Source organism: Trachemys scripta, chromosome 20 (assembly GCF_013100865.1).
Source record: "Trachemys scripta elegans isolate TJP31775 chromosome 20, CAS_Tse_1.0, whole genome shotgun sequence".
Classification (NCBI taxonomy): Eukaryota; Metazoa; Chordata; order Testudines; family Emydidae; genus Trachemys; species Trachemys scripta.
The window spans coordinates 5,492,302-5,513,119 of NC_048317.1; the positions used below are offsets into that span (position 1 = coordinate 5,492,302).

The 20,818-nt window shown below is 51.7% G+C and overlaps 1 protein-coding gene across 1 annotated transcript in view; it reads right to left on the reverse strand.

Moving 5' to 3' along the window:
• Positions 1–1,691: 1,691 nt before the first annotated feature.
• The window catches only part of COL9A2 (collagen type IX alpha 2 chain), a 41,849-nt gene continuing 22,722 nt past the window's right edge, over positions 1,692–20,818 (reverse strand). The window contains exons 17-32 of the mRNA XM_034754244.1: positions 20,455–20,508; positions 19,687–19,740; positions 18,864–18,917; positions 16,751–16,795; positions 15,935–15,988; positions 15,156–15,209; positions 14,334–14,387; positions 11,582–11,653; positions 10,538–10,573; positions 9,501–9,545; positions 6,928–6,960; positions 5,772–5,918; positions 4,165–4,219; positions 3,881–4,069; positions 3,246–3,323; positions 1,692–2,552 (exon numbers count right to left, since the gene is read on the reverse strand). Of these exons, the coding sequence (XP_034610135.1) occupies positions 2,347–2,552; positions 3,246–3,323; positions 3,881–4,069; positions 4,165–4,219; positions 5,772–5,918; positions 6,928–6,960; positions 9,501–9,545; positions 10,538–10,573; positions 11,582–11,653; positions 14,334–14,387; positions 15,156–15,209; positions 15,935–15,988; positions 16,751–16,795; positions 18,864–18,917; positions 19,687–19,740; positions 20,455–20,508 (1,230 nt within the window). The 3' untranslated portion in view covers positions 1,692–2,346. The remainder of the gene's footprint in view (positions 2,553–3,245; positions 3,324–3,880; positions 4,070–4,164; positions 4,220–5,771; positions 5,919–6,927; positions 6,961–9,500; positions 9,546–10,537; positions 10,574–11,581; positions 11,654–14,333; positions 14,388–15,155; positions 15,210–15,934; positions 15,989–16,750; positions 16,796–18,863; positions 18,918–19,686; positions 19,741–20,454; positions 20,509–20,818) is intronic.

The following is a 20,818-nucleotide window of genomic DNA, read 5'->3' on the forward strand; positions in this document are numbered from 1 at the left end:
CCCTCCCAGGAGCTCATTCAGGCCCTGAAGCTGAGGTCGTTTTAACACCAGGATGCCCCGGGTGCGAGGAGGCAGATTGCAGGATGTGATGAGCTATGTTGTTCTGCGGCGGGTGTACTGCCAGCATTGGGTCTCCCTGTGCACAACATTGCCACCTGTCACCTACAATATTCCCCCGACAGGCTCACTTGTCCGCATCTGCCTGTCAGTCATTGGCAGCCTGATCCTTTGAAGGGGCCTGGTTGATGCTTCTACCATAGACAGAACAGCTGATGGGAACCAGGGGCACATGCAGATACCCCCAAACTTCGGGAAAAGTCTGGATTCGCACTCTGTGCTTTGGGTTCGTGACTAATGAAAGCAGGGAGCCAGAGGGACGTGCGTACAAACGGTGTGTATAAAACACTCCCGGACTGTGCTGAGTGTAGCATCGCATGTACCAGCCACATCCCTCAGGGCTCTAGAGGGTTAAATAATGGAAGACACAGGCTTTGAGAGGGAGAATGTATGGCTGCTCCATGTATGGATATAACTTGTTTTTCTTTTAGTTTAGAGCCGTCACTGTCAAGTGCTGAAGGGATGGCTGGTCTGGTCCCTGCAGCACTGGCATGGGCTCTGAGAGACAGGGGGTTGAGCTTTGGCTCTGCTACAAGATCTTTGTGTGACCTTGGGCAAATCACTTAATCTCTCAGTGCCCTGGTCCCCTATCTGTCCATTTAAGCTAACAATGCTTCCTGACCTCCCAGCGGGGTTGTGGGATTAAATCCATTGATGCTGAAGAGCTGTGAGTGGGGGCCAGATAAACTCTTAGACAGGGTAAGAAGGAAGTGACAATTGATTTCAATGGGAGTTAGGTGCTTAAATACTTTGGCAGATCTGGGCCCTGTGCCTTAATTATTTTTTTAAGGGAGCAAGACCAGTGATTGAATGGGTCGTGGTGACGGCACGACCCTTTCTCTGCTAGAGATGATCCCTGCAGCTGAGGGACAGTGGTGGCGCAGTGTGAACGGAGCATGCCCGGCTGATGCCAAGACTCTGTAGTTGCTCTGGATGAAGGGAGGACTTTAGTCTCCAGGGGTCTGTCACCAGCCCAAGAATCAACTTGATAACGGGGAAAATTAGGACTAGAAACAAAAGTAATTAAAACTTCTGCCCATCTAAATCCAACAAAAAATAATTCCACCAGTTACCTTTATTTTGTGGACAGCTGTGCAAGTTTATTACAGGCTAACACACAGGGTATCAAATGTAAACAGTATTGCCACTTGGAATTTGAGACTCTTTTGGGTCAGCACCTTGGACAGCTCCTGAAACTCAATTCAACTCCTCTCTCTCTCTCTCTCTCTCTCTCACACACACACACACACACACACACACACTTTCCTTTGGCGAGATGCTGACAGGCCAACCCCAAGAAGAGCCACACTTTCTCCCCAACACTTTCTCGCCAACACACACAAAATAAATAACTCTTGTTAATGAAGTTAATCAAGAGGCTGGAATAATTTCAACAGGGAGGGTATTTAACCCTGTAGGCAACCACCACAAACAATAATAAAATAACAGCAATAACAATACAATTGTGTTTTGTTTTGTTTAAAAACCAGACCAACAAACCCCTATTTTGTTCAAAGAAATCAACGCATTGATTAAGTTCATTAACGTTCCATCTTGATTTTATTGTCCATTTGTTTTGGAAAAGTTGGTCTTTTTTATTCATTCTTATTTATAAAACAATCCTATTTTACAAAAGATTTACAGCTCGGGGCGCGCCTGACACTGATCTGGTGATTCCGTTAAATATTAAACCACAATTATTTTGTCTCTTAAAAATAGCACCAAAAAAGGGCACACGCAACAATAAACCCTCCCCCCTCCAAATAGAACATCAAAGAATAAGAGAATATTAATAAAAGGCAATTTATTTACTTTAGAAGGGTGTGGAAAGTGGGGAAAATCAGAATGAGGTAATTAATCGACCCTAACACTAAGTACAAAATATTGGAGTAAACCACCCTTTCGCCCCCACTCCTTTGTTCCTCTGGATTTTTCCCCTGCCACAATCCAAGGTATCTGAGCATATAGAATTAAATCCCCATCGGTGCCTTTTAGTCCCCTTGTTTGGGTTTTCTCAGGTTGGCCAAGTGCGGTCTTCATACCAGAAGAGCGTGGATGGTTTTGATACCCAAGCATATAGGCGTATCATCTATCTTGTTTTCATGTGTTTGGAGTTCCCCATTTCTTTGGTTCCCAGCCCCGGCATGGCCATGTCTTGATGGTGCATTGCCAGCTTGGTCTATAAAAGTTCCCGTTTTAATTTTCCCCAAGGATGCTGGCACATGTCACTCAGTACGAAGGTCCCTTGATGGTGCCTGGTTCGGTCAGGCGCCCTGAGGTAAATGCAGAGGCTCCTAAACAAGCGGCCAGCTCGCAGAATCCAGGAAGACCAGCAGGCCCAGGTAAACCAGGTCGGCCTGCTTCTCCAGGGACTCCAGGGGACCCTCGCTCTCCGTCTTTGCCATTGATGGCATGTCCAGGAATGCCAGGGAGACCTAGAATGAGAGGAAACGCTCAGTGTCCAGTGGTGTATATTCCAGGACAGGTCCCTCTCATCTGACTCAAGAGGCCACTGAAGTCAATGGAAAGCTTCTCACTGGGCTTCGGATTGGGCCGCACATGTGGAAATTGCCCAGTTCTTCCCAGGCAGGGTACAATTAACTCCCACGGAAATCAATGAATTTCCTGCAGGGGGGAAAGTCAGGCCCTGGGACTCTCTCACTTGTCAGGGGATTGTTAGCCATAAACATCAAGTGACATTTTAAGCAACCAAGTATCTTGGCATCTTCCCATTGGAGGCCTCACGGGTTCCTATATCTGAGCCCTACCCTGAGCAAGAAGACAATGTCTGCTGAGCTGGGAGGACGGGCAGTTACTGGCTGGTGTCACTGGGCTGGTCAGGACCGGGGTTCATCCAGAGTTGTGTGAGGGGGGCCTGAGGATGGGAATAGTAGAGGGGACTGTGGTACATTGGCAGAGCTGTTGGGGGCCCAGGACTGGGATAACAGGAGATCAGGATGGAGGGGCATTGGCAGAGAGGCATGAGGGGAGTCCAGGACCAGAACAGCTGGGGATGTCACTGATCAGGACTGAGAATGTGTTTATGCCACAGGGAGTAGCCTCTGTACTCTTAACCTTCCACTCCCAAACATCGGAATAGCGGTGTCAGATTTCGGCAATGAGCCTACCTGGGATACCTGGTGGTCCCGGCATACCCTGATGTCCACGCCCAACCTCGCCACGCTCTCCTTTCTCTCCTCGTTTCCCTGCGTGAAAAAAAGGGGGAGATTTGTCGTGACTGCAGCGTAAAAGTGATGGCTTAATGCGTCCAAGGAGAGGACCTGGGGGGTACCCTGGCAGGCAGCTATTGTGCAGGGCCAGAAGAGAACTCAGTGATGATGGGTTGCCGAGAAAGAAGAGGAGAAGGAGGAGAAATCAGCCCAGGAGTGTGTGTGTTTGTCCCAAGGGAGCCTGAGTCTACACAGAGACAGCAAAATAAGTCCAGAGTCCAGCTAGTAGAATATACAGGGGTCGTCTGGGGGAAAAAATGGTTTTGAAAATCCCATCATGTGACTAAGCTGACCAATCAAAAATGCCCATTGGGGATTATCTAAACAAAATACAACCTGTGGGGGGGGGGAATGAAAAGTGTTTTAGCAAAAAAAATAAATCAATTTTGGGGGGAAAATGGCCAAATGTTGTCAATGTTTTATTTGCAATGGCAGTTTCTAATCAGGAGGGGGGGGCATGAAGAGGGGGGCCCCTTCCCTCTGATCCCCAATGATTCCCCGTCTCCAGGCAGCAGTGCCAGTGTCTCACTCACCTTTGGGTCCGGTATTGCCGATCTGCCCTGGGGCTCCTAAAATGCCCGGGATGCCGCGCGGTCCAGCGTGCCCATGCGGGCCTTGTTCACCAGGTGATCCAGGGAGCCCTGGGGGGCCGGGCGGCCCCATCACGCCTGCTCCTCCCAGTGCTGCTCTCTTGGCGCTCACTGCCAGCTCTGCCAGCTGCTCTGGAAGGCAGATGCGGGGAGCATTGTGGTGGGGGGGCTCAGCTGGGGTTCCCCACATCAGGGTGAGAGGGGGTGGGGCCCCTGCGTCTACTCACCTTGCAGCATCTTCAAGACCACGTCAACAATATGCTGGTCCCCAGCGTCCCGGCCCTGAAAGCAGGAGAGAGGAGAGACGCTCAGAGATTCGGCTGCCTGCTAAACAGAGACTAACGCTCTTTCCCAGCTGCTCGCTGCAGGGCCAGCCCCACCCTCCCTGGCCATACGAGTTCAGTTGCACTGCATGGGGCGCCCCATTGGCTAGGCTGCCCCCACGAACGCAATCAAGATGGGTGCTACCATTCTGGAGCCTGGGAATCCAGCAGCCACTGGACGGATCATCTCACCTAGCAGTATTCTAACGCAGGGCTTCTCCAACTGGGGCCTACAGGGACTTCCCAGGCCATCCCTGACCTCCATAGGTTCAGCTGTAGGGAACTTGTGTGTGTTCAGGGTCTGAGTGGGGTGCTGCAATGGCATGCCCGGAGATGCAGTAGCTGGCAAACCAGCCAAGTGTCCTACACACGAACATGCCATGTGCTGGCTATGGATAGAACCGAATATTGCGCTGTGGAAACCTGGCCCCAGGCCACTATCACTGCCCCTTGAATGACTTGCTGCTAGCTAGGGAGCGGGAGGTCTCTACCTGGGGGTCACAAGCAGGTGTCGGGGACCATGACCACCCCGTCCATCTCATGCTGCTGAATGGGAGGGAGATCCCATGGTGGAAATGCGGGACGTGATATGGTAAATCTGTGAATTTAGGGCAAAATTCACCCCGTGCAGAGGAGCCAGCACAAGGCTGAGGCATCGCTTAAGACGCACTTCAGCCCTATACTGAGGACTTAGGGAGTGCACAGATGTCGGGGTGAAGCACCCAGAGCAACAATACACAGCCAGTTTGAAGGTGCTCTGAACATGTGCTCGTGGCAGGGAGGGGGAAACGCATCCCTTGTTTAACCCTATTGACTAGGCCTGTGCCCCAAAAAGCACCTTCTATCCTCTGTCCAAAGGGACCCATACTATCCATAACCGCTGCAAGTATTACCAGCAGCAAGTTTTAACCCGCTGCCGATGGAAAGAGGACGCCTCAAGTCAAACAGCAGCTGAACCTTTGGCACAAGCTCACATTTTCAGATGGAAGCACAACTCCCCAGCCCTCCCGCAGTCACTCCTTCCACAGAAAACCCGCATTGGAAGTATTGGCTCAAGTGACATGATCTCTCTGCAGTAACCCAATCATTCAGCCAGCTGGGCCTATGTCTGCAGTGCTCCGTATTGGCCAGACGAGGGCACTGTTGCCCAAATCCTATTAAAGATACCTACCTGCCTGGCTCCTACCGATTAGGACTCTCCAGCCTGTACCTGGGGCCAAACAGAAGCTGCTCCTGCTCCGCTGATGTCCGTGAAGCTCTGGCTATTAATGTCAGTGGAGCGGGGTCAGGCCCAGATCCCCCCCACCCCGACATTTGTAGAGCTGAATGATGAGACAAAGCTCTGGCTGGTTTCATTTCATCTCCCCACCCACCACCACCAACCTCTTCAACCCCATCCCCACCAGGAGACCAGAGGGTTAATCTCAGTGATGTCCCTATGGATTTAAGGCACCTTTCACCCTGGGACAGGCAGGAGGCCCAGCCAGGATATGGGAGAGGGAGTTACTCACCGACACGCCCTGCTGCCCGGGCATTCCTGGCACACCGCGTTCTCCGTTGAGCCCTCGAGGGCCTGGGGGTCCTGGGTAACCTCTCACGCCGGGTGACCCTGCGTCCCCAGTGGGGCCAGTAAAGCCAGGCTCACCGTGGACACCTTGCTGCGATGCACACAGAGAGAGAGGGTCAGCAACAGGATAATCTGAGGCCAATTGGTCTGGACGCTAACGATGGAGTTGATCCTAAATGTCAGCACTTTGGGGGAATCCAAATTTGATAGCTGGATGTACAACGGGCTGGCCCAAAAGCCTGGATCTGACTGTTGGGGGCATTTGGATCCCGTTCTGAATATAGTGGCTGAGGTCTCTCTCTCGCTAGAGGAAACATATTCACACTCCCACCAGAGAGCAAAACACACGGGACTTGGGTCCAGTCCTCAGCTGGTGTCAATCCCTGAAGCTTCATTGAGTTCCACAGAGTTATGCCCATTCACATCAGCTGAGGATCGGGCCTTATATTCTTTAAAACAGCTGGTTTCATGAAATCAGGTGTCTAGGCTTGTTCTTCTCCTGTCCCTGCGAATCTACAGCTCCCAAGAAGTGCTGGGATCCCTGGAGCAGGATGTCTTCTGTGTGTCCACATGAGAGACACAGCGATAGACACGCTTCTCCCAAGCCAACCTCTGCTAACGTGTTTCTCAACCCTGACCCAAAGGGACCCAACCTGGAGCTCAGACTCCATCGCCCCATTCAGCCCTTGGCCTCTCTGCTGAAGCTTCCAGCAAGGAGGTTTATTGGTGGCAATGGTGCTTTATGCAACACAGGCATCTCTCCTGTGGGATCTGGACATCAACTGCCCATGGCTCTTTCAGCTGTATAGGCCGGTGATGTGGGATGGCCCTGCACTGGGATCATCCACAGACCACTTAGAAGCTTGACCCATGGAACCGAAACAGGATCATGACATGCTGAGTCCATCCTGGTTCCTCGTAATTGTCCAGTTTTCTGAATCTCTTAGAACAATTACAGAGAGAGAAGAGTTCCTGCCTGACCCCCATCAACCCCCACAGACTCCATCCAGTGATCGAATGAGTCACGAAGGGCTATCCGGAGGGAAAGCTGAGAGCAGAGGGGCAGCGAGTTGTTAACTCCTAAATTCACAGTTACTCACCTGACCCTTTGGTCCTGGCTCGCCTGACTCCCCCTAGGAATAGAGGCGAAAGGGAATGTGATTGGTAGATACAGCCACGAGCCCCTGTGTTACCGCTCAGCACCCTCCCCTGGAAGATCACCGCATGAGAGTGTCGGGCTGAAAGGAACCTCGAGAAGTCATCAAGTCCAGCCCCTGCATTGAGGCAGGACGAGGTAAACCTGGACCTTCCCGAACGGGTGTTTGCCTAAGCTGTTCTCAAAAACCTCCAATGACGGGGATTCCACAACCTCCCTTGGACGCCTGTCCCAGAGCTTAGCTACCCTGAGAGTTAGAAAGTTTTTTCTCATCTCTAACAAATTTCCTTTGCTGGAGATTCAGCCCATTATTTCTTGTCCTATCTCCAGTGGACAGGGAGAACAGTTGATCACCATCCTCTCTAGAGCACTTAGCAGCTCCCCCCCTCAGTCTTTTTCCCCCCAAGACTCAACATGCCCAGTTTTTTAAACCTTTCCTTATAGGTCAGGTTTCCTAAACATTTTAGCATCTTTGTTGCCCTCCTCTGGACTCTCTCCAATTTGTCCACATCTTTCCTAAAGCCAGGCACCCAAAACTGGTCACAGGACTCCAGCAGAGGCCTCACCAGTGCCAAGTGCAGTGGGACAATTGCTTCCTGTGACACTCCTGTTAATATACCCCAGAATGATATTCGCCTTTTTTGCAACAGCATCACACTCTAGGGTCATGTTCAGTTTGTGATCTTCTAGAGCCCCCAGATCATTTTCCGCAGTACTATCACCTAGCCAGCTAGCCTCCATTTTGTAGTTGTGCATTTGATATTTCCTTCCTAAGTGAAGTACTTTGCACTTGTCTTCATTGAATTTCATCTTGTTGATTTCAGACCAATTCTCCACTTTGTCAAGGTCCTTTCAAATTCTAATCCTGTCCTCCAAAGTGCTAGCAACCCCTCCCAGCCTGTTGCCGTCTGCAGAGTTTATAAGCCTACTCCCCACTCCATTATCCCAGTCGTTAATGAGAATATTGACTAGTACCAGGGCAGCAACAGGGTCAGCACCTGCCCTGATCGTTGATGGATCCTCTAGATTTCAAGAGGAAGCCTCCAGAAATGCTGTCATGCAGCCAATGGGGCCAATGTAACATCAGGACTCTGCACTCTGGTGTAGCAATGTGTGCTGTGGCATGGCTCAGTAACGTTGGAGCAGTATGATTCATAGATTCATAGATTCATAGATTATAGGACTGGAAGGGACCTCAAGAGGTCATCGAGTCCAGTCCCCTGCCCGCATGGCAGGACCAAATACTGTCTAGACCATCCCTGATAGACATTTATCTAACCTACTCTTAAATATCTCCAGAGACGGAGATTCCACAACCTCCCTAGGCAATTTGTTCCAGTGTTTAACCACCCTGACAGTTAGGAACTTTTTCCTAATGTCCAACCTAGACCTCCCTTGCTGCAGTTTAAACCCATTGTTTCTGGTTCTATCCTTAGAGGCTAAGGTGAACATGTTCTCTCCCTCCTCCTTATGACACCCTTTTAGATACCTGAAAACTGCTATCATGTCCCCTCTCAGTCTTCTCTTTTCCAAACTAAACAAACCCAGTTCTTTCAGCCTTCCTTCATAGGTCATGTTCTCAAGACCTTTAATCATTCTTGTTGCTCTTCTTTGGACCCTTTCCAATTTCTCCACATCTTTTTTAAAATGCGGCGCCCAGAACTGGACACAATACTCCAGCTGAGGCCTAACCAGAGCAGAGTAGAGCGGAAGAATGACTTCTCGTGTCTTGCTCACAACACACCTGTTAATGCCTCCCAGAATCATGTTTGCTTTTTTTGCAACAGCATCACACTGTTGACTCATATTTAGCTTGTGGTCCACTATAACCCCTAGATCCCTTTCTGCCATACTCCTTCCTAGACAGTCTTTTCCCATTCTGTATGTGTGAAATTGATTTTTCCTTCCTAAGTGGAGCACTTTGCATTTGTCTTTGTTAAACTTCATCCTGTTTAACTCAGACCATTTCTCCAATTTGTCCAGATCATTTTGAATTATGACCCTGTCCTCCAAAGTAGTTGCAATCCCTCCCAGTTTGGTATCATCCGCAAACTTAATAAGCGTACTTTCTATGCCAATATCTAAGTCGTTGATGAAGATATTGAACAGAGCCGGTCCCAAAACAGACCCCTGCGGTACCCCACTCGTTACGCCTTTCCAGCAGGATTGGGAACCATTAATAACAACTCTCTGAGTACGGTTATCCAGCCAGTTATGCACCCACCTTATAGTAGCCCCATCTAATTTGTATTTGCCTAGTTTATCGATAAGAATATCATGCGAGACCGTATCAAATGCCTTACTAAAGTCTAGGTATACCACATCCACCGCTTCACCCTTATCCACAAGGCTCGTTATCCTATCAAAGAAAGCTATCAGATTGGTTTGACATGATTTGTTCTTCACAAATCCATGCTGGCTGTTCCCTATCACCTTACCACCTTCCAAGTGATGGCATGACACACACACACACACATCCACAGGCCAGGAGGAAGTCTTGTGCAGAGAGTACCTTACCTTCTCCCCCTTCTCCCCAGGAAGGCCTTCCACACCAGGGTCTCCCTAGAGGGAAAGAAAACCGAGTCAGTCAATGTGATTTGTCCCCCTCTACCTCCCACCCTGGGGAGAACAATTTCAGTCATGCATCCAGGGCCATCTTTTCAGCTTAACCTAGTCTCCGGCGTGAGGCCTGCAATTTTGCCTTTCCAATCATTTGCAGATGCTCTAGGTTATTGAATTGGGCAATATTTGTGGATACAATCAAGTCGCTGGAGATCAAAAATACCTACATTATATTTAATAATTTGCTGGGCTCATAAAATGAGCAACAAACCAGAGGCCAGTGTTTAAAAGCCTGGCCCTGCATGAAGATGATAAAGAAACGGGAACTATTCCATGGGTCTATCTCAAGGATTACCCATGTCGTGATAGGTAACACCTCAGACAGTAGGGAGAAAGTCAAGCATCACAGTGGTCAGGAAGGAAAATGTCCACCTCCAGGTGCAGCACTGAATAATTGGCCAGATGCAACTTCTGAAGCATCTGGTACCAGGAGGAGAATCCCAGAAGTTGATGACCCAGTGCCAGTGTGGCCAGTCCTAAACCCCTGTGACCCTTCCTTTTCCTGACCAAGACTTTGAAATAACTCAGAGAGGATTTTACATGCGACTCAGTGCATGCTGGGATACAATCGGTGGGAATGGAGTGACTTTCTGCTCAGTGCTCAGCAATGCCAAGTGCAGCCTACAAGCTGGCGAGGCTCTTGGCTTTGCTGCTGAGTTTGCGTGTGCTGTATTAAAGGCTCCAGGAAGCCCAGCACAATACATAGCTAAGAGCCACACTTCCAGGGTTTTAACAACCGCTTAGGATTTAACACACAATGATGGTGACACAGGACCCAAGCCACTGAGCCGTGGATTGCTCAGCTTGTTCTAGAAGGTCATTAGAAATGAGCTCCCCACCCGGGAAACACTATGGCCAATATCTCTCCAGCCCACAGTCCCCAACCCCAACAGGGTCAGCTTCCCAGAGCAGTGAGAAGGTCATTTACTTACGATGTCACCTTTGGCTCCAATTTTTCCTGGGGAGCCCTAGACAAGAGAGCAGAGAACAGTCAGGACCTGTCTGTGTGATGCCATGTCTGTGTCTTGGCCCGAGAAGACAAGGTGTGTTGCACCATCGGTGTTTTACATCAGAGGCAGAATGGGGGTGGGGGTAACACACTGAGCAGGGGGCAGAAAGATCCCTCAACATCTTTCTAACCAGGACTTTGGACAACCAAAATAGCCTCCCTAAAACCTCCCTCCCGGGTTACACCGGACCAAGTGCTTTGGCTGGTTCCCCCTAGCTATCCAGCCTGGCTGGATGCTGTGAATAAAGCCACTTACTCCTTCCATTAAAACTGGGCTTTGGGGCCAACTTTTCAGCCAGGCTTTCACTGGGTCTCCATGTTTGTGGGTTCAAAGAACTGCAGGCTCAGTGCTACCTCAGCATTCATTTGCGCTCCCATTTTAAGCCACTTGGGTGTGGATGGGCCTGAACCATCCCATGCCCATTGAAGCCCATGGGAAACTTTCCCGTGACTCCAACTGGGTTAGGACCAAGCTTCCATGTTCCTGACTGGGCTTGTAAATCAGGGCTAGACGGAGCTAAAATGTGACTGTAAAGAACTGCCCGGGCAAGTTCATTGCCACTCCATTGCATGAGGCAGGACAGCCGACCCAGCCCGTCAAACCACAGGAGGCAAAGCAAGAAAGATCTGCTGGTGCTGGGAGCTGGGCCCAGCCTTCACCTGCGCCGGGAAATCATATCCTCGGGCCACGCAGACATTCCCATTGCCACAGTATCCAGCCATTCATCCATCCACTGTCCCCATCCACAGATCTATCCGCTGCATCCACCCACTCACCACATCCACTGTCTCTATCTACAGGATTTCTACAGTCCCCATCACTGTAATCTAAACTTTTGCAGACAGATTAACTCTTCATGGGGAGGTCCCTAGTGGACTTCATGGATCTCACCTCCCTTCTAATCATTGCTTTTAGCCTCAGCCCTCATCACTGTCTTGCCCCTGGTCAGGAATTTCATGATGTTACCTTGTCTCCTTTGACACCTGGCAGGCCCTGTGGCCCGGGGATCCCTGGAGGACCTTGCTCGCCTTTTGATCCCTGGAAATCAAGGAAACAAAATGAGAAAGAAAGAAAGAAAGAAAGAAAGAAAGAAAGAAAGAAAGAAAGAAAGCAGAGTGTGCGGATGAAACCAGCAGTAGGAAAGACACAGACCTTCAGGGGCGGGGCGGGTGGCAGCTCTGGTGAGGAAAGCGGGGCCAAGAGTAATTTGCGGCTATTCATTTGAATCGGATGCAGCTATGTTCAAGGCTACAGTGAGGTAGATAGCGAACGAGTGAGTGCATTCTAGACGAAGAACATAAGAATGGCTAGATTGGGTCAGACCAAAGGTCCATCCAGCCCAGTGTCCTGTTGGCCGACAGTGGCCAATGCCAGGTGCCCCAGAGGGAGTGAACCTAACAGGTAATGATCAAGTGATCTCTCTCCTGCCATCTAGACTGCCGAGCCACTGAACCCATAACCCCAGCTTTCCCTCTTGCGCCGGTGGGAACAGTAAAGCGGGGCCTCCTGCGCCCGGTGCAGCGTGTCCCAGAGGGGCCCAAATGTTTGTACCACGACGTGTTTGTGGAAACCTCAGGCACAGAACTCCAAGGGGACGTGTAACTCCCATGAACACAGCACCACGCGCTGCAGTATCGAGGGGAGGCTAATCCAGCCCTCCATGCATGTGTTCACCCTCTAGTGACCACGGAGAGGAGGAGAGACCCCTTTGAGTGGCATGGGCTGTGTTTCCTTTGCATCCTGCATGCCAAGATCCTTCTGCCTCCCTCTTAGAGTCACCCAAGCTCCGGCCAGCTGGGCATTTCCAGCACCATCCTGGGTCTTCCCGGATCAACAAGGTGATGAGGCCCAGACCCTCCCAGGCCTTTAGCACCTAACTCCCATTTCTAGGCCGTAGAGCTTAGCAGCTGCAGGACAGTGTGGTTTCCTGTCAATCACTTAACAGCCGTCGCTCCATTTAAACAGTTTCCTATTCAACTTGTTAAAGAAAGCAAAGGGGGGGGGGTGTTTTTCTCTCAACCTCTTGTGTCTTTGAGATGAGCCCAGGAAATGGGAAGGTCTTTCCCAAACTAGCCTTTCCTTACAGTCTCCGTTAAACCCCGCAGGGAGAAGAGCAGGGATGGAGTTTGTCCTCCAGGAGGGGACACTCTAGCTCCCAGATGATTTATCTCCGAAAAGGCCGGGGGGAGGGGTGCTTCAGAGCCCACCCTGCAGTCAGAAACTGCCCAAGAGCAGAAAAACACACTCCCTGCTGTGTGTCCTTCTCTCTCTGGGCTGGGGAGGAGACCCACTCCCCGCTTTGGTCAAAAACACCCAGCCGGCCATTAATCCCTGAGCGATTCTCTCCTGCTGCCTAATCCCCTCACCCTGTCTGGCCACTCGCAGCAGGGGCTGGGCTGGGCTGGCTCAGTCGCCCCTTCATGTTAAATTTATGCCTCCGTCCCAATTAGTGCACGTGCTGGTTCTTTCAAACTGCACCCTGGTGTGCAAAGGCCAAACCTTCCCGGACATGGGGCCTCTGTGTCACATGCAAAACACGTGTGCGGCCGAGAGCCCAGTCTGTGTGCCGCCCTCCAGCACAACTACGAGCGCTACTTGGAGCCTACATGTCCACACAAGGGTGGATAACCGCAAAGCGCAGCCCTCTGCACTGAGCCGTAGGAAGTTTCGAGTCCATTGCATGCCTGGCTTCCTTGCTCTCCAGTGCTGGGGGCATAAAATACTAGTCACGATCCCTAGCTCTTATTCAGCACTTTTCATCAGAAGATCTCAAAAGACGTTATGTAGGTCAGCAGCAGCATCCCCGTTTTACAGATGGGGAAACTGAGGCACAGAAAGGGGATGTGACTTGCTGAGGGTCACCCAGAAGGCCATGAATGGAACCCAGAGCTCCTGAGTCCCAGTCCAGTGCACTATCCCCTAGACCACACCACCTAGGGGTGTGGGTGCCAAGGGGCAAGGTGTGGGTAGATTATGGGAGGAGACACAGGATTAACCCCTTCCTGCTAATGAATTCCTCCCTTCCATAAGTAGCTTAACTGCCAAGCTGCAGCATCTGGGTCCCCATCCACCCTGTGCTGGGCAGGGTCAGCAGGATGTGTGTGGCACTGGGGGCACAATCCTTGTAATGCACTTGGTAAACAGCCTCAGAAGGTAATTGCAGTGCAGGCCACTGTCAGAGATGTGCCAGGGTCACACTGCGGATTTCTTCTCCCTCGGAGCAATGCATGTAAAACCTCTGCCGCTTCCAAACGACAGGGAGATACCGGAGTGCCCGGCCCAGCCTGGGAGCCGCAAACCGAGCAGGACTCTTCCTGCTCTGTTGATCCCCCTGGCACATGCTGATTCTGGACCCCAAATCCAGAGAGCGGCTTTGCTGGCCATTCACTTTGCAGGCCCATCTGCTGCTACATTGGCCTTGCAGTGAGTGGTAACAAACCTCCATTCCGCTGGTGATCTCAGCAGACCTGACGGGGGATGTCCTCAGTTCTCTGCCCTACAGTGACCCTTCTCTGGCTACAAACCCGATCCAAGCAGTGCAATCCCCTGCACTGAGCTATCCCGGGGATTCAGAAAAGCGGCTCCCTGAGCTCGAGCCCTGGACACTAGGTTTTTGCTGGGGTCGGGGAGGAGGAAAGGGTAGAGGGCCGTTTCCGTCCCCAGGGTCTGGCTCTGGATCGTCGCGCGCGCACACAAATGCAATCAAAGCCACACTCACCACTTTCCCCTGGAGGCCTTGGGGACCCACCGGGCCCCGCTCTCCCCGATCGCCCTGCAGAGAGGAAAGAAAACAGGACCGATTGGAATAGCCAGGGCTGTCGCTGCCCTTCTAGCATTAATCTCTCCACATCATTGCATCCCCGCCTTCCACGCTTTGCACACAACCCTCCTTTGCCTGCACCCCTGCTGCCTACACCCCCACCCCCACCGCACCCTCCTTAATACCTGGCATCCCACGAACACGGGGTTCACTCCAGCTTGCCTTCCCCTTTCCCCTGGCCTGGGCACTCTGGGGAAATGCTGGAGGAGGGGGAGATGGGGCGAGCTTGCATGAGCAGGCTGGGTTCCACACCTGAGCTTGCAATGCCCTCAGCTCTCGCCCTTTCCCCATTCCAGTCCCACTCTTCCCACAGGCAGATCCCAGATGCAGGGACTCCCCCAGGGGGCATGGCTGCCTTATGCTGTAATAACATTTGCCCTTCTAGAGTCCCTTTCTCCCGCAGCTCTCAAAGCGAGTTACAAATATTAATGGATTAAGCCTCATTACCCCCAGGTAAAGGGGTATGGGTTAGACCCAGTTTACAGATGGGGAAACTGAGGCAAGGATAGGGGCAGGGACTTGCCAAGGATCGAACCCAGGAGTCCAGACTTCCATTGTCTAAACACTCAAACACATTCCTACCCGGATCGAGGCATAGAACCCAGGAATCCTCGTTCCTGGTCTAACTATTACTCTGTTACGCAACACGACACCCCTGCCAAAGCCAGCGGAGAACCCAGGAACTCTGCCTCACATTCCCTTGCAACTTGCTAGACTTACCTTCACCCCGGGGACACCTTGTGGCCCTGGCTCACCTGGCGGTCCAAGTTCACCCTAAGAAAAGAATACAGAGCAGAGCTCGACTATTGGGATGTGATGGAACAGCACTGCCTCCTGCCACTCGGCTAGAGATCTGCTGGAGTTACACAGGGGCAGCAGCGGCCTGTCACCTCTCTTGGTACTCAGATGCAATCATTCGCCCTTGGGTGCTTTCCACAGGCAAATCACACGGGGGGGGGGGGTGGCATTCTGTGACTTCCCTGTGCCCCTCCTTGCCAGCCGCACCTGCCGTTTGCAGCAAAGCCAGACCTTTAATTCACACTATTTAATTCAGGGCGTCAGGGAATGCTAAACTGGACCTATGACCGGCCACAGGGGCTTCTGGGTCACAGAATACGGCACTGGGGCTGGGCAGGGCCCAGGGGGCTCTGGGTATCGGAGAACGTGTCATTGGACCTGGATCTGACATTCTTTTTATAAGTTGGTGTAGGATTTTCAAAAGCCACTGTACACTCTACCCCCCATGGCATTATTTCAGCCCTTGGGACCGACACACAGGGCTTGGAGATGCAGCCAAAGCCACACCCACAGCTCCAGATCTTTTGCAAATAGTGAAGGGGGGGCAGAAGGAGGGGTGGAAGCATCTGATTTTGTTGTCAACTTAATAGAGAGACAAAGAAAACCGAACATGAGCAAAGACGGACGAGTACGCCCTCGTGCGCTGATGGGATGGGAGCCAGAGAGTCACAGGGATAAACAGACGGAGACTCTTTACTTACAATTTTCCCAGGGGCTCCGCTGATTCCTGGAAGGCCACGGGCACCCGGTTCGCCCTGTCAATGAGCCAGAGACAAGATTCACTGTATGTATTATTATTTGTCTCTTGTTACTGGCTAGAAGCCCCAGTCATGGAGCAGGGCCCCATCGTGCTAGGAGCTCCACAGACATGGAACAGAAGAGTTTTCAGTCTAAGCAGAAGACAAGTGACAGACTGACAAAGAGGGGAACCGAAGGAAACAATGAGACAACCATGACAGGCTGTGGTCTCAGCGCACCCGTGGCTTAATCATTGCAAAGATTTGGTAGGCATTAAGGCAAAGGAAAGTTTTAAGGAGGGATCCAAAGGAAGATAATGAGGTCATTTTGCAGATGTTCACCAGGGAGCTCTTCCCCGGTGGGAGGGGCAGCATGGGGGAAAGCACAAAGGGGCTTGGTTGGAAATGTAACAAGTGGCAGACGGAGGCTGGCAGCATGGGCCGGCTTGGAGGGAGAAATTGACAGCTCAGTCGTATATGAGAGATGATAGGTAGGTAAGGATAGGCTGTGAGGCCAAATACAAGTAATGTCTGAGGTGATGGAGAAGGGGGAACCAATGGAGGGATGACATGGTCCAAGCGATGAGCTAGGATAAGGATATTTGCCGCGTGGTTGTATTTATATTTACTGGTCCATTTGTTCCCGTGTGCATAAAGGATGCCATCATAGCCTCTAGAGATGTACAGACATAACTTCCAGAGACCATACAGATGGACATAATCATTTGAAGAGAGAGGCTGACAGTACCAGCACGCTGCATGGAGGCTCTTTTCACCCACCTTAACTCCTGGGCCGCCTTTGGCCCCAGGTTGGCCTGGCAAACCCTGGGGAAACAAAAATCAGGTTAGTGACTGCTTGTATGTTGTCAAGGTTCCTTCCCCACTCTGAACTTTAGGGTACAGATGTAGGGACCTGCATGAAAACCTCTAAGCTTCTCTACCAGCTTAGATCTACTTTTGCTGCCACCACTCCCAATGTGCTAATTCCCTTCCCTGGGTAGCCTTGAGAGACTTCTTCACCAATTTCCTGGTGAACACCAATCCAAACCCTTGGATCTTAACACAAGGAGAATTTAACCATCCCCCCTCCTTTCCCCCACCATTTCCTGGTGAGTCCAGATCCAACCCCTGGGATCTTAAAACAAGGAAAAATCAATCAGGTTCTTAAAAAGAAGGCTTTTAATTAAAGAAAAGGTAAAAATCATCTCTCTAAAATCAGGATGGAAAATAACTTTACAGGGTAAGCAAATTCAAAGAGCCCAGAGGAACCCCCTGTAGCCTTAGGGTCAAAGTTACAGCAAACAGACGTAAACCCTCTAGCAAAAGGAACATTTACAAGTTGAGAAAACAAAGATAAAACTAACACGCCTTGCCTGGCTGTTACTTACAAGTTTGAAATATGAGAGACTTGTTCAGAAAGATTTGGAGAGCCTGGATTGATGTCTGGTCCCTCTCAGTCCCAAGAGCGAACTCTCCCCAAAAACAAAGAGCACAAACAAAAGCCTTCCCCCGACCAAGATTTGAAAGTATCTTGTCCCCTTATTGGTCCTTTGGGTCAGGTGTCAGCCAGGTTACCTGAGCTTCTTAACCCTTTACAGGTAAAAGGATTTTGGTGTCTCTGGCCAGGAGGGATTATAGTATTGTACACAGGAGGGCTGTTACCCTTCCCTTTTAGTTATGACATATGTGACCGGACGTAATGTGCATTTTGGATTGGCAATTCCTGAGACACAGTCCTGGCAACTTTGAGGTCCCCGTTGAAAGAAGAGAAGTATCTGTTTTACAGGACCTCAGTGCTGGTCAATGGAATTCAGCCTGCAGGGCAGCAGGGTTATTACAGCCTCCAGGAATCACAGACTCACAGAAATGAGGGCTCAAGAGGTCACCTAGTCCAGCCCCCTGCAGGATTAAGGATTGGATTAATGTATAGAGTACACAGGGTGTAGAAGCCAAAAGTCGGCAAAAGATGTGAGAAGCCAAACACAGGGATGGGCAAATCTCAGAAGGCTTGGGTTGAATAAGATCAAAAGTTCAGAGTCTTCTCTAAACCCCTTGAGCTGAAATCTCCTGAGACAAGCCTTCCTGTACAACGAATTCTGTCTTGGACAACCAGGGACCCAACAAAACCCAGGTGGCCTTTTGATAAAGGTGAAACAGAATGGGCCGCAGATGCCACAAGAAAGCTTTTCTCTCACAGCATCTTACCACTTCCGCTTCCAGTCTCCAACGCCATCCAGAAGTACAAAAGCAGTTGCAAAAATGAGGATGAAAAAGTTAAATTGAACTTTTTTAGACTTCTAGAAACGTTTGGTTCAAGTTCTGGACAAAGATTTCAACCAGTTTACCCCTGATCAAAATTCAAGGCCAAATTTTGAGCTAGTCTCAACCTAGGGCTTGATTCTCCTTTCACAGGCATGTAAATCAGAAGTGACTCCACTGAGACCTGATTCTGCTCTCACTTGCACTGTGTGTGAATGAGGAGGGACTCCACTGAGGGCAGTGCCTTCTGATCTGACTTACACTAGTTTTGCACTGACGTTGGCCGAGTTCGTCTTCGTTTACACTGAGTGCAAGTGAGAGCGGACTCAGGGTCAAAGTGCACAGACGTCTGAGGAAGGTGAAGCAGCTAAGAATGATGGGACTGAAATCTCAGGGCAGTGAAACAAGTGGAAATCCAACTATCGACTATGCCAACATCTGCACCAGAAGAGATGGAGGAACCATTCGGGTGGGAGCTCACTCTAGATGTGGGCCGTATTTGAGCACCGCTGGATTAGGGAGAGATCAGATCTGGGTCCAAAATTGGCAGCTTAGGCAGTTACGGGATGTCAGCCGCAGGTGAAATGAGATAACCCTGTCTGGTTAGGGGTGGCTCTTGTGCTCCGATACTTACGGCTAATCCTCGGTGGCCCGGTGACCCGGGGCGGCCGGGCTGCCCTGCGCTCCCCTGCAAGGGACATGACAAGTCGTTACTGGGAGGCAACAAAGAACAAAGCAATTGGAGGCGACTGGGGGCTGGCAGAGCACAGCGCACAGGGGCTGATTTGGGAATAAGGCCCGAGAGCCTCTGCTGCTCCAAACAGGATGAGAGGAGAGCGCCCCAAGGTGGGAGAGTTTGCAATGCAAAGGGGCAGGAGCATGCAGTGGCAGTTATAGGCGAGTGTCCCAGGCAGCCCCTCATTTCAAATGGCCCCACAGAGGAGGTGGTAGAGGCACTCCCATCTCCGCAGAAAACTCTGGGTCCCTATAAACACCCAACCCCACCTGCAGTGACCCCAATCTGAGGTCACCAATGGGGGAAATTGGGGGCGCTTTCTTGGGAACCATCCATGTGCAGCCTCAGCATCCATCCAATGATGGCAATCCCCATGGCACACGCCAAGGTCAAAGATGCAGAGATCCTGGCCCAGGGTGCTGGCCCTCTCTCTGCACCCAGGAGTAGCAGTGCCCTGTTGTGCTGGCCAAGCGCCCCGGTTTCCAGCAAGCACTCGACTGACACAGGGTGCACGTTCATTCCCCACTGCCATGGCAAGAGACTCGGGGGGGGCTGGGGCTGCCTGATCCCAGCCACAGGGAATCTAACAAGGAGCAGGGGAATTGACTGTCCGATCTGTACAGGGGCAAAGAGAGACACTGGGAAGTATGGAGGAGCGACTGGAGACATCCTGGTCCTACCCAATCTCTCCCCCCACCCCGAACTCCTCCTGGCCTCTCACCTTCACGCCAGGGATGCCGGGGGTGCCGTCTTTACCGTCGATGCCAGGGAGTCCCTGCAAAGGAGGAGGAACGGTCGCTGTGAGAATGTTGCCGGGGGGCAGGGACGGGTTAGGACCAATCTGCTCGGAAGCCCAGACGTGCCAACCTTCCAGTGGAGAAGCCAGGGGGACCACGAAGAGGGGATCTGGGGACAGCTGCCTTTGCTGCAGGCGTGACCACACCACCTTATAGCAACGCCCTTTCTGCCCCCCTCGCTGGCAGCTCGCAGGGAGCGGGACAGGACAGAGGACAGCCCCAAACAGAGAGATCCAAGTGGCTGCAGGTTGTGATGCAGGGGAGCAGAGGGGCAGGCGGGGAGAGGGGGAACCCCAAGCCCCTTGGAAGAGAAGCAAATCGGGTCCAACAGAGGAGCTTCACCCCTGAATCCAGAGAGGCTGGTGCAGCCATATGGGCAGGGGGATCTCTGCGAGGCCCTTGCCCAGCACGGAGCAGAGGACAAATGCAGGGGCTTCTGGGAGCGAGCCCTGTAAGTGGGTAGGAGCCGTGCAGAATGGGGCTCAGAGCAGCACCCAGTGAGTCTCTGCCGAGCAGCCAGAGGAGAGGGCTCTGATGGATGGATGGGTGCAGAGGAGAGGATAATAAAACGCTCCTTCCTCTGGATTCATTCCATCCCAGAGTCCCCGGCCCAGCTCCTTCTCTCCCCACTGCTTCAGCGAGATGCTCATGCTAAGGCTCTCCGCCTGAATCCAGAGACATGATGTACTTACATTATCCCCTTTGGGGCCCATTGATCCCTGGGGACCCCGGAAGCCACGGGCACCCTAACAAAAGGAGAACAAGCATTATTTTACCATCCCTCTTGGCTCTGGAGTCCTGGGGACCAGAGCCGGTGCAAGGAAGTTTCGCGCCCTAGGCGAAACTTCCACCTTGCGCCCTCCCCCCCCGCATCATCTCCCCACCCCCCGGCCCGGGGAGCCGTGCAGCAGCTCCCCACCCCAGCTCACCTCTGCTCCGCCTCCTCCCCGAGCACGCCGCCCCGCTCTAATTCTCCTCCCCTCCCAGGCTTGCGGCGCCAAACAGCTGATTGGTGCCGCAAGCCTGGGAAGTGGGAGAAGTGGAGCGGCTGCTGCG